General features: G+C 37.9%; 1 protein-coding gene across 1 annotated transcript; it reads right to left on the bottom strand.

Moving 5' to 3' along the window:
• Positions 1 to 491: 491 nt before the first annotated feature.
• LOC132046089 (uncharacterized) lies at positions 492 to 2904 on the bottom strand. The gene is made up of 4 exons (XM_059436634.1): positions 2784 to 2904; positions 2415 to 2696; positions 2060 to 2167; positions 492 to 789 (listed from the first exon to the last, which is right to left on the bottom strand). The coding sequence occupies exons 2-4, from the start codon at positions 2498 to 2500 to the stop codon at positions 492 to 494; spliced, it is 492 nt and encodes a 163-aa protein (XP_059292617.1). The 5' UTR covers positions 2501 to 2696; positions 2784 to 2904.
• Between the last annotated feature and the right edge of the window lie 10243 nt (positions 2905 to 13147).

Here is a 13147-nt window from a genome sequence, read left to right as displayed (position 1 = left end):
AATGCTTCCTTCCAATAAAATCATAACCCATTCGTCGTAAAACAACGCCGAGAGATAATCTTGTCCATAATTCTTCACAACCAACTTAAAATATTCCGACGTGCGAAATGCGAGATATAACAGAAACATACTAAATACAAATTAATAAATACCCTTAAAAATAACTGACATTCACATAAAATAATATTTATAAAAAAAGTTCAAAATAGATAGCGAAATCTCAATCGTTAAGTCCAAAACACCGACAACACCAAGCTATCAACTACCAAAAGAACCCACACATCCATCAAGTATTGTTAGTGCATAAGTTTGTTCTTTCCAACAAAAAGCGGATAACATAAAAAACTAATGCATGGGTGAAGGACTACGATCACCATCAGAAACTAAAGGATCAACATCGTCAACGTTGGCAGTAGTAGGAGGAGGCACTATGGGTGTCACAACTGATGGTTTGTCGACAGGAGTATTTGGATGATGTGATGGTGAAGAAATCACTCGCGTGCCTTCTCAATAAATAAAGGAAGCAAGCGATCGCCGTTGTAGGAATCAATCGCATCACTAACTCCTCCATATTTTCCGTAGGTGCCGATTGAGAAGTTGAAGGTGCCGCCGATGTAAGCATTAAAGGCAAAATTGACGCAAAGATTTGGCCCATAATAACTTTGTGCTTGAGATCCAAGACCATATATTCTTCTCTTCCTTGTTCCCCCAAAGCCTTCGTAATATGCTTCACATTGATCAATATCGACCGAGACGTGATTTTTCCCGTAATATTTCTTGATATCTTTCCTGTAATAATTAGTTAAATTAAAACATCAAGAATACTAACCATTCAATTTTACCAAATAAAAAGAGAAATGAATTCCAAAGATAAAAGAGCAGATATTTATCCATTTTTCGTTGGTGTACAAGTAATACAAACTAACGGCACAAGGTTGCATAAATGCAAAGACTTGTTGCTTCGCTGCGAGTCGCCAGGGAACGACGAACATCAATTAACGCACAATTATGCTAAACACAGTTTTATGCTCATCAGTTCATCAGTCCTTAACAACATCCTAAGCCGATTTCTATTCATTTATATCCAGGATTTCTTTCACAAGTTAAGCAAAGGATCATGCTTCATGGTTCACATGCTTCGTAAGAAAAAGAAGTCAAAGCTTGCAAAACAGCAAAAGGAGCATGCTAAGAAGCGGTAGCCATCAATGAGCTCAAGAAAAAGAGAGAAGAAATGAAAATTCAATTGGCAAATAAGGAATTTTCGGAGGAAAAGGAAGAGACTTTCAGAAAATTGACCGAGAAGTATCAAAGTGAAGTTGAGTTCGGTCATTTTTCGAACTACCAAGTACTTTGGAAGAAGGCTTATCAACATGGATAAGTTTCATATTCCCAACCTTAGCCATATTCCCAACCAAGTACGCTATTGTATGGTTTTTAATGGGCGGTATTAGCTATGCTCATTCCTATTGAAAACTTGCAATATCAGGCTAAGTTTGACACATATAGTAATACAAAACTACATAGCATTACAACTACTGAGAGGAACAAGAAGCACTTACATATTGAGCTGGTTTGATGACACTGGTTTGTGGTTAACAGCAAACAAATGCATGGAAGCAAACCAAGTTCATATAGTGATAGGTGCTGGGCAATGATTCATAGCATAGAATTTGTTTATTGTTGTGCTTTTATTTTGACAGTGTTACTTGTACAGCTGATTGGTTTCGTTTGATATATAATAATAACCACTAAGCAACTTAGTCGTATATTTGACTGCAGAACACCAGACTATCTAACAGGATTCATAATGTATGCTTCACATCTTAATATAGGATCCTACATTGCTTTACAAACATATCACAACCATCATACCACAGTCTTTATGCTAAACACAGTCTTTAGTTATCATTAACCACACCTTTACGAGACGTCGGCAAAACACTGCTGTTTACAGCAGCTAGGTAAAAGATTCTCCATTAATTCTGAAATTCTGAAATTAGTTTACCACACCTTTACGAGTCATTAGTTTAATTCTGAAATTATAAAATTTTGAACTTACATGGACAGCTCGGGCACGCTCATCAACAAAAGATTCTCCATCATGATCATGTGTATGGACATGCAAATGTACCTCACCTGGTGTTGGATCTCGACCCTTTGTAACAGCCTATGCAAAAGTTACTCATTTCAGAAAATTACACCAAGAACAATAGCAGTATAACCAGCAATAGAAAAATCTAAATAATTCAAGAAAGACAATAACATAGTAATCAAGAAAATAGCAATATATATACCTAGGTAAACCGTAATCAAGAATCGCAAAAACACCTTGAAAAAACAATTTTCAAGTAGTATTTTTCAAGTAGTAAATATAAAAAATTTAAGAGTGTATGAAAAGAAATATATATACTTACAAGTCTCTTGCGATGCTCCCCAATGCGATAGAGCCACCCGTGTGAGTCCCGCAGAACTTCTTTCCCTCCACAACGATTCTTTGCATTTATCTCCGACTTTTCGACACACTTAGGATCCGCCCAAAGTTGCAACCAGCGTTCCCACACATTATCAGACACATAATCCGGCTTAATCCTTTTTTGTTTAATTTTGCTAATGAAATTCCTATACTTTGTTGCTGCCTTAGTATTCCAATGTTTTTTTATTACACTCTCAGGAATCGAAGAGTCCCAATGGTATGTCTTAAAATGCTTTATAAACTAATATTATTAGTATCCTAACTATAAAAGCTAATACACTTATAAAACGAATTATGATGAAAGTTATACCTTGAATTCCCCAAAATAAAAATTTCTAGTATCTTCTGAGACACCTTTCCAATTGATTCCATTGGGATCAAGTTGATTTTTGAAAGATGCGGATATGGTATTAGAGCATTCTTTAGAAGGTTCCAACTCGCATAAATTTGAAAATATTATTTCAAGGCCTACCACAAATTATATATAAAAAAAAATACAAGCATGGACTAACCCCCAGAGAGTAAGAGTAACAAGTGTAAGTGTCCGCTGCCTACGACGACTACTGGACTCTTCTTCGCTGACAGTGTTGCTCCGGTTTGATGTACCCTCATCTACTGGGCCGCTCAGATCAGGTGTAATGGGAGATAATTCAGGGATGGTTGGGTTACTACCGTGATCTGACGCTTGAACCGTGGCGTACCTAAAGTTTGAACATGGTTTATAGAATCCGGCCCACCTATGGAACTCGTACCACCTTGTTGAGGACTACCTCGACCTTTTCCTCGAGCGATATCTACAAAAAAATGTGGACGTGAGGAAATTAAAGCAACCATCAAGAAAGAGGTTTTTATACAAGCGTTTGCAAGTCTACAAATATGACTAATCATGATTTACAAAATCTGCAGCTTGATTTACAAAATCTGCTGACTTGTTACACAAGCAAACCTACAATTTATAGTTTCTATTATGAGAGGCGAATAAATGCACTCGAGGCTTGAACCGGTGGCGTACGTAAAGTTTGAACTTGGTTTATAGGATCCGGCCCACCTATGGAACTCCTACCACCTTGTTGAGGACTACCTCGACCTTTGACGTAAGGAAATTAAAGCAACCATCAAGAAAGAGGTTTTTATACAAGCCGTTTGCAAGTCTACAAATATGACTAATCATGATTTACAAAATGCAGCCTTGATTTACAAAATCTCAGCCTTGTTACACAAGCAAACCTACAATTTATAGTTTCTATTATGAGAGGCGAGTAATAAACGGACTCGAGGCTTGAACCGGTGGCGTACGTAAAGTTTGAACTTGGTTTATAGATCTGGCCCACCTATGGAACTCGTACCACCTTGTTGAGGACTAACTGTGGTGGGAATGGGAATGGTAGGCATGTTTGCACGACCAGTAGAATCACACCTTAATGAGGACTTTCCTACACGACCTCCGCTACCTCGACCTCTGGCCGAGCCATATCTACAAAAAAAATGTGGACATGGTTAAATCCAAAGCATGACTGTCAAAATATCCAAATAACAACACTAAGTTGCAGTTTTAAATCACAATCTATAGAGATCAACTTCTGTGGCAGCAGTAGCACAGTTACGAGAAAGCCTAATTTCTGTACCAACTTCAACAAAGACAAGAACATAGATCCAAAGAACAGCTAACAAAATCGTAGCAAAAAACTAACACCAAATACAAGACCAAAGAAAAAAATTGTTGCAAACTTGAGCACCCTATAAGGCAAGAACTTTTCCTTAATGCATAGACTTTACCTTATAAGGCAAAGTTTAAGTTATGCCTTAAGGAAAACTTTCGCATTATGGGCATACTTTTAGTTATGTCTTTGGGGCATACTTTTTAGTTAAGGCATAACTAAAAGTTTACCTTGAAAAGTAAAAAAAAAAAAAATATATATATATATATATATATATATATATATATAGGCAAAGTCCGCCCTTCCCGGCGTACTTTTTACTTAAACACAACTAAAAGTCCGCCCTCCGGCGTACTTTTACTTAAACACAACTAAAAGTCCGCCCCCTCCGGCGTACTTTTACTTAACACAACTAAAAGTCCGCCTCCGACGTACTTTTACTTAAACACAACTAAAAGTCCGCCCCCTCCGGCGTACTTTTACTTAACACAACTAAAAGTCCGCCCTCCGGCAGACTTTTACTTAAACACAACTAAAAGTCTGCCCCCTCCGGCTGACTTTTACTTAACACAACTAAAAGTCTGCCCCTCCAGGCGACTTTTACTTATCACAACTAAAAGTCTGCCCCCCCTCCGACCCTTAAACACAACTAAAGTCCGCCCTCCGGCGACTTTTACTTAACACAACTAAAAGTCTCGCCCTCCGGCAGACTTTTAACACAACTAAAAGTCTGCCCCCTCCGGCAGACTTTTACTTAACACAACTAAAAGTCTGCCCCCTCCGGCAGACTTTTACTTAAACACAACTAAAAGTCTGCCCCCTCCGGCAGACTTTTACTTAACACAACTAAAAGTCTGCCCCCTCCGGCAGACTTTTACTTAAACACGCTAAAAATTACCGCCCCCTCCGGCAGACTTTTACTTAACACAACTAAAAGTCTGCCCCCTCCGGCAGACTTTTAGTTGAGCATAACTAAAAGTCTGCCGGAGAGGGCAGACTTTCCCTTTAAGACTAGTAGCAGCAGATGCAGATTTTCTACTACAGGTCACATCGCAATTTGATACATTGATGAGAATCTAGACTGTTACGCCTTCCAAGAAGATATTAACACCACAACGAGTAATCATGACAACAGAATCACATGGTATGACACACATGATGAGTTAACGAGCTTGCGAATTTCGTAAAATGCAGAATACATGACAACACAAGCAGTAGTTTTCATCAAATTCAATTTTGGCCATACTTGCTCATCAGTTGTAGAAAAAATGTAGCAGTTCTTTGTCATCAACAACTGCTATTTATCATTTTATACAAATCAATAGTCAAGTTACTGTACAGAGAGAGAGGAGATAAATAAACTTAAGTGAGAAGAACTTCAATACAGGCAACAATACCTCAACAACAACAAACTAAAATGCGTAACCTTCAATGAGTAGCACGTCAATGAATTCGACTCACCGTCCACTACGTATCCGTAATATAAATAACATCGGAGGATTCTATCAAAGGTTGAACTAAAACTATAATGGCATTTATCAAACAACATAGTCGCATAGTACACTACAAGATTCAGTAAGTAATGATGAAAGTGGTAAAATAGGTTAAAGAAAACAATAAAGAAAAAACTGGTGCAAATCAAAACACTCAACCATCCATCAGAAAATTTTTACACCCAAATCTTAAGCAAAATACATTAAAGATACAACAACACATGTTACTAAGCATTAGTCACTATCTGTTCCTTCTTCGAACTCTTCCTCATCCTCCGTAGTTTCCTCTGTTTCATACTCTTCTTCAGTTTCATACTCTTCTTCGCCAAACTCTTCTTCTGTAGATTCATTTTGGATTTCATGATGCTCTGGCAATAACCTATCATCGATGGGTTCATCCATTACAATTGCATTCCCGTTTGGATCATATAAGAGTATATTTTCATCAATCGAAACATTCATATCTATCTCGTGGACTTCAACTTCTTCAACTTGGAATGGAACATTCAAATCCTGAGTCACCATTACTTCCTCATCGGCTAATTCAACAACATTTCGAGGTTTGACTTTCAACACAGCGACCCAATCATCCTTATCCTTTTTCTTGCTAGGATACGACACATAACACACTTGAGTTGCTTGCATCGCAAGAATAAAAGGTTCATATTTTTTATATCGGCGACGATGATTAACATCAACCAATTTGTACTGATTATGCTTTTTAACACCAACATCCATAGTTGGATCAAACCATTCACAAGCTGAATAACACAGCTTTGCTTTAAAGGATCTTCACGAAATTCCACTTGTATAATCTCTTTTATCCGTCCATAGTAATCACCAAAATTTGGATCCGAGATACAAACTCCATCGTTCATTGTTGATCTTGCGCTACCATGACTGTCTGTGTGAAATTTGTATCCATTAATAAAATACACAGAATGACATGTAGCGCCTATTAGTGGTCCATGAGCAAGACTACGCAAGAATTTATTCTCAATATGGTTGCAGCGGACCTATTTGGAAAAATGTAAGACTTAGTTAAATTTTGAGAATTTAATAACATATTGTATAAAAATTAATGATTGTTGAAACTTACATATTCCTTGAACCATATAGAGAAATATGCTTCAAGGCTCTCATCTATTTGACCTTGAGATATATTCGGGAATTCTCCTTGCGTACGTTGCACATACATACTTCATTGCAACAAATTAAGTTCAATAGAAAGTCATGATATATATGGAGACATTTATAATAATAATTGAGTTTAACATTCAAATGTTACCTCACAAACGGTTCAACCTCTTTACAATTTAGTAAAATGTAAGTTTGGGCAGCCTTGATTTCTTCAAGGGATAAATTCCTCTTTTTTTGCTTCTCCCCATAGTCGACCGGGATGGGTGAATATTGATAAATTTCCTTCAAGATCTTCTACAAGACCACCATCATCATTAAGGTCCACATCGTGATTACGTGTCATGACATGAGGTTCAAAATAATGAGAAAACAAATGTGTTGACTCCTTCATCAAGTATGCTTCACAAATGGAACCCTCAACACTAGCTTTATTCCCAATCATTCTTTTAAGAGTTCCGAGGTACCTAAATACATAAATGGATGGACCGTTATATTAGAAAAGTTATGTTTAGCATACTTGTCACAATTTGAACATAAAGTTTCAAATTTACCTTTCAAAAGGATACATCCATCGATATTGTACAGGTCCAAAGAATCTTTGCTTCATATGGCAGGTGCACAGGCAAATGTTCCATTGAGTCAAAGAACCCAGGGGGAAATATACGTTCTAACTTACACAAGATTTGCGGGATGTCTGCCTCTAATCTTTCCATGTCATCCACTCGTAGAGTGGTCGAAGTAAGATCTTTAAAAAATAAGCTCAATTCCTCGTAAGTGCTTGCCACACACATTGCGGGAAGCAGCTCACGAAAAGCAATAGGCATTAGTCGTTGCATGAACACATGGCAATCATGACTTTTCATGCCAAATAATCTTTTCGCGTTTGTGTCGGACATCTACCCAAATTCGAAACATATCCATCCGGAAACTTCAAACCCTTCACCCAATTGAACAAGATAACTCTTTCTTCCTTAGCTATTGTATATATAGCTTTTGGATATTTTCCACTAGTGTCCTTTGCCAACCGTGGTCGATCACAAGAATTTACCATATCTTGACGTGATTGTAGATTGTCTTTGGTTTTGTTATCAATATTAAGAATTGTATTAAATACATTATCAAAGACATTTTTTTCAATATGCATGACGTCAAGATTATGTCGAATCATGTTAGAACTCCAATAAGGCAAATCCCAAAATATGCTTCGCTTTTTCCATCCACAAGACTTACATATTCTCTGATTAACTTCCTGTGCATCTAACTCTCGTTACTTTCCTTATCCCCAAGTCACAAATTTGGTTCAAAATTTCCTCCCGTTCTATAGAGTGGTGATAGTCTTTTGACAGTCCTTACCTTTGAGAAAGTTTTTACGATCTCTCCTAAAAGGATGATGTTGGTCAAGGAACATTCTATGACTATCAAACCAAGATGTTTTCCTGCCATGTTGTAATCTAAAGGATTGTGTTTCCTCCATACAATAAGGACATGCTAACTTGCCCGCAGTACTCCATCCTGATAACATAGAATATGCTGGGAAGTCACTGATTGTCCACATCAAAGCTGCCCTCGCTGAAAGTTTTGCTTTTTCGAGATGTCAAATGCTTCTACACTGTCTCCCACAACAAAGTCAATTCCTTTATTAGAGGTTGCGTATAAACATCAATTTTATGTTTGGGATTGTTTGGCCCAGAACAATGACGATTAAGAACATATATGCCTCTTTCATACACATTCCTGGAGGCAAATTGTATGGGGTGACAATCACTGGCCACGAAGAGTATTTCCTCCCAGATTGACTAAACGATTGGAAACTATCAGTACATAACCCTAACCTTACATTCCTTGGTTCACTCTTTTGGTTTCCCAGCGAAAAAAAGAATGAGTTTCATTGAAGTTCTTCCAAGCCTCGTAGTCCGATGGATGACGCATTACCCCATCCTCTTGTGTATGCTCATGATGCCATCTCATGTCGGCAGCTGTAGCATGGGATGCATATAATCTTTTCAATCTAGGAATCAAAGGAAAATAATACATTTTCTTGTAAGGGACCAATTTCCTCTTACGAGAGCCGACACGACGCTTATACCTCTGGTTACCACAGAATTTACAAGATGTAAGGTGTTCATCATCACCCCAATACAACATACATCCTGAATCACAACAATCAATTTTTTCAACTGGCAAACCCAAACTACGCACTAGTTTCTTAGTCTGATAATAGCTATCAAGCACTTTGTTATCTTCAGGTAAATCGTCTTTCAACAATTGTATCATTTGGTTATAACCTCTCGTGACAAAGTATTCTCCATTTTAATATTTAACATTCGGAGACTACCGCAAGTTGAGAGAGAGAAGAACCGGGATATAATTTTTCATCGCCATTGTAGCAAATTGTAAAATCTTTGGGACTCGGATTAGGCTCCTCCTCCATTGAAGGATTAGGCTCCTCCTCCATTAAAGGTTCATAAGGATGAGAAGAATCAACTTCAATATTGCTATAAGATTGCGAACTCGAACCCCGACCAAAGTTGGGTCCACCGCATCCAAGACCATTTGTCGGTATGGATCATCGAATCCCGATTCAAAGTTGATAACCATCATGCAAATCATTACCAGAAGCTATCTCACCGATCACATCTTTTTCCCCTTGATACTCCCAAACAAAATAGTCCTCAACAAATCCAAAATTAAAAAGGTGATATTCAACGATTTCAACATCCATGTATTTAATGTTGTGACATTTTTTACATGGACATCTAACCTTGTTACCGCTCATGTAATTTCGTTGAGAAAGTGCAAATTGGATAAAATTATCTACACCGGTTACAAAGCTAGAATTTATACCCCCTCGGCCATCCAACCTATTGTACATCCAATCACGCTCTAGATTATTCATGTTCCTATTAATGTTGACATAAACAGAGCAATCAAATTAATGTTCTGTCTTCATATCATTAATACAACCGAATGACCTCTAAATGGAAGAACAAGCTGAAATAACTTAGTGAAACAGACCATAGCATTCACCTTTTAGTTAAAAAAAAATGACAAACTGAAATTAACAAAACTGAAACCGAAACAAAAAAAATCGAGTAAGAAACCCGGTTCACTAACACCGATTTCAAATCACGATTATATAAAGAATGTTGAGTTCTTCAAGCTTTTTCTCGACATGCAATAAATTAAAACAAACTTTAACCACCAAATAATATTATCCTACAAGATTTAGCACAAACAAAGGTCGAATTTCCATTTTCATCGATTTTCGCCCAAATAGAGATTCCCAATACTTAACCTCCAAATAAATTATAAACCCAACAGTTTTCAACACACCCAACTTCGATTTTAGCCAAAAAAAACACTTAAAACACTCTGTCATTTAGATAATAAGCAAGAAAACACAGATATCTTAATTTCGTTTTAGATTTAATGTCAGAAAACACAAAGAAGGAGGTAAAGAAGAAAGAAACTACCCATAACACATACAAAAATCAAAACATACCTTTCCTTTAGATAAAAATTGCAGTAGAAGAAGAGAAAAACACAATGTAAACCCTAGATTCACATTATTTTGATCTATGTTGTGCTCTCTCTCTCTATGTTACCAATTTCGCATGCGTCTATCTCTCTATCCGTGTTGGCTACTGTGTTGGAAATGAAAGAATGCGTAACCTAGCTAGGACATATCTTTTGTTTTTTACATTTAACGACGGAATAGCGACGGATTTTACAATCCGTCGCTAAATAATACATTGATTTCTTTTAATAGTTAATATTGCGACAAAATTTTCCGTTGCTGCAAATATATATTTTTTTCTAGAAAAATTAAAGGCCTAGCGACGGATATTTCGTTGCTGAATCCGTCGCTAATTAAAAATAAAATTTGTCGCGCCTCTTCTGTTGCTAAATCTGTAGTAAATTTAAGGCGCCAAAAATTCGCGCTAATTATTAGTAACGAAACTCATTTTTCGTTGCTAATCCGTCACTATATAATGAGATAAAATTTTAGTTTCTTTTTTTGCGACAAAATGAGGTATCCGTAGCTAATCCGTCGTTAATTAGCGACAGAATATGGTCTGTCGCTAATATTCCGTCACTAAACGCTGATTTTTTAGTAGTGTATATACACGTATCATATCATATTACAGCCTCACAGGGCTCCCATTATCATCAACAGTACAAAATAATGAACGTACCTCATATTTCCAACTCAAACGGCACCTGTTACGCTTTCTTGTTTACTTTCCTTTTTAATCACAACTTGTGTTTCAACCGTACTTTCATATCTTGCCCGACATGTATCTTTCGTATCGTTGCTTACCTGCGTACTTCGTAGCTTCCAACGTCGCTAGTCGCTTTCTTCCATCAGTGCCATTTCCCTGCCGAAATCAAAGGTCAATGTCGGGAATTTCCTATAACTTGGCTCTACAAAGACGATCTAAGATGCCAAAGAAGAGTAACCATCCTAGATGCCCCATAGCCTCCTGTTTATAAATGTGGCGCGCTTCACACCATAAACAGGACTCTACCGGACACGACTTTGCAGACAACCTCCAAGACGAACCGCTCTGATACCAATTTGTCACACCCTAATTTCCGTTAGGGCGTGATGGGCACCCGACCCTTGTTTAGGGCCGAGCGAACCCGCTGACTCACATAATTCTCACAATCACACTGGCCCTCAGATCATGACACAAATACATAATGAAAATTTTTCGGAGAATAATATACATTTTTCGTTTCTCAAATCAATGGACATCTGTAACATATGAAAACACATAGAACTTATAATATAATGCGTATGACTCGTCGGCTTACATAGCCGCTTACATAACCGACATCTTATACCCACGACACTGTCTGCAAAGTCTCTAACACGGAACATGAATCCATATCATAAAGCTCAGACCCGGCAGCACTCCAGAGAAAATGGAGCTCGCCAATCCCGCTGGAACATCTTCTGCTAATATCTTCAACTCATCTGGGTGTTCCTACGCGGCATGAAACGCAGCCCCCGAAGAAAGGGGGTCAGTACGGAATAGGTACTGAGTATGTAAAGCATGAAATATAATAAGCGGGATTATACCGAGGTAAAGAGTACAGAGAAACCATAAAAAAAAACTTGCCTTTAAAAAAAAACATATATCATGCGTGTCATTTCCATAAAATCATCATGTATGCATATAACGTGCCCCGGCCCTCTCGTGAGGGACGCGGTAAATGAAATCCTCGTATACATAGTCATATACACGTAACGTGCCCCGGCCCTCTAGTGAGGGACGCGGTAGTAAAATCATATCATATGCATGTACATGTAACGTGCCCCGGCCCCCCATGGAGGGACGCGGTAAAAGGGAATCATCATATGCCATCCTGGCCACCTCCCCATATCATCATATCATATAACGTGCCCCGGCCCCGCTAGCAAGGGACGCGGTAAATATACGTGCCCCGGCCCTCCATGGAGGGACGCGGTGAATAATGCAAAGAAATGTGCACGAATACATGCCCTGGCCCGGGACGCAGTGAAAGAGTGGCTACAGCTCGCACGAACAGAGTAGTGAGAAACCAAGTGCAAATAAAACATTTCCAAGACTCAATGAAGTAATCCAAACGGAATGTCATTTGAAAGTCGGACATTAGTCTTATCAAATGTCTTTCGGAAACATAACATGCATCATAAACGTATTAACAAAACCCTTGGGTTCATAGTCATATTTAAACCATAGGAATCATAGTATTACGCCAAACCAACCCGAGTCCGCCTCGGAAGTTACAAACAATATTCACCTTAGAACTTTCTACGAACAAATCGAAGCGATCCGAGCCTTTATGCGAAAGTTACGGAAGTTCGTAGTTTCGGGATCGTCTAGGAAACAAACTCTTTTTGAAAACCAACTTTTATGCAATCTTTGAAATCCATTCATGTGAAAAACATAAAGACCATAATTTGGCTATATTATGAATATGACTATCAAGAAACAAATATGGATCATAGATATGCTCGGATCACCGGAGTAGAATTACCTCGAAAATCGTGTCATAGCTTATTTTTAACTAAGACATGCCAACAAAAGAAAGGTGAGCTTCACATACCTTAGCCGCTTCCTAAGCTACTCCGAACTTACGTCTCGACTTCTCACGATCTACAATAACATCAATAGGCGTCGAAAATTAGCCATAAACATCTAAGAATCCAATTCCAAACCCTTACTTTTTCTACAGAAATTTCGACAGCATCTCCCCTATAAATTGGACATCCCCGAGAATTTAACTTGGCCAAATCAACCACAACCAAACCAACAACCATACTTACAATATTCACAAGTGATTCAAGATGCATCCAAACATTAATAATTCTTTTCTACACAATTCGACGACAT

This window comes from Lycium ferocissimum, unplaced genomic scaffold (assembly GCF_029784015.1).
Source record: "Lycium ferocissimum isolate CSIRO_LF1 unplaced genomic scaffold, AGI_CSIRO_Lferr_CH_V1 ctg9348, whole genome shotgun sequence".
NCBI classification, from domain to species: Eukaryota; Viridiplantae; Streptophyta; class Magnoliopsida; order Solanales; family Solanaceae; genus Lycium; species Lycium ferocissimum.
The sequence above is the reverse complement of the archived record's forward strand: the minus strand, read 5'-3'. Positions and strand labels throughout refer to the sequence as shown.

Excerpts from the sequence above, each read along its gene's own strand:
- LOC132046089 (XM_059436634.1), bottom strand. The coding sequence starts at position 2,500 with ATGCAAAGAATCGTTGTGGAGGGAAAGAAGTTCTGCGGGACTCACACG. Across the intron at positions 2,168-2,414 it reads GGGAGCATCGCAAGAGACTT|GCTGTTACAAAGGGTCGAGA; the intron begins GTAAGTATATAT and ends ACTTTTGCATAG. Across the intron at positions 790-2,059 it reads AGCGTGCCCGAGCTGTCCAT|GAAAGATATCAAGAAATATT; the intron begins GTAAGTTCAAAA and ends TAATTATTACAG.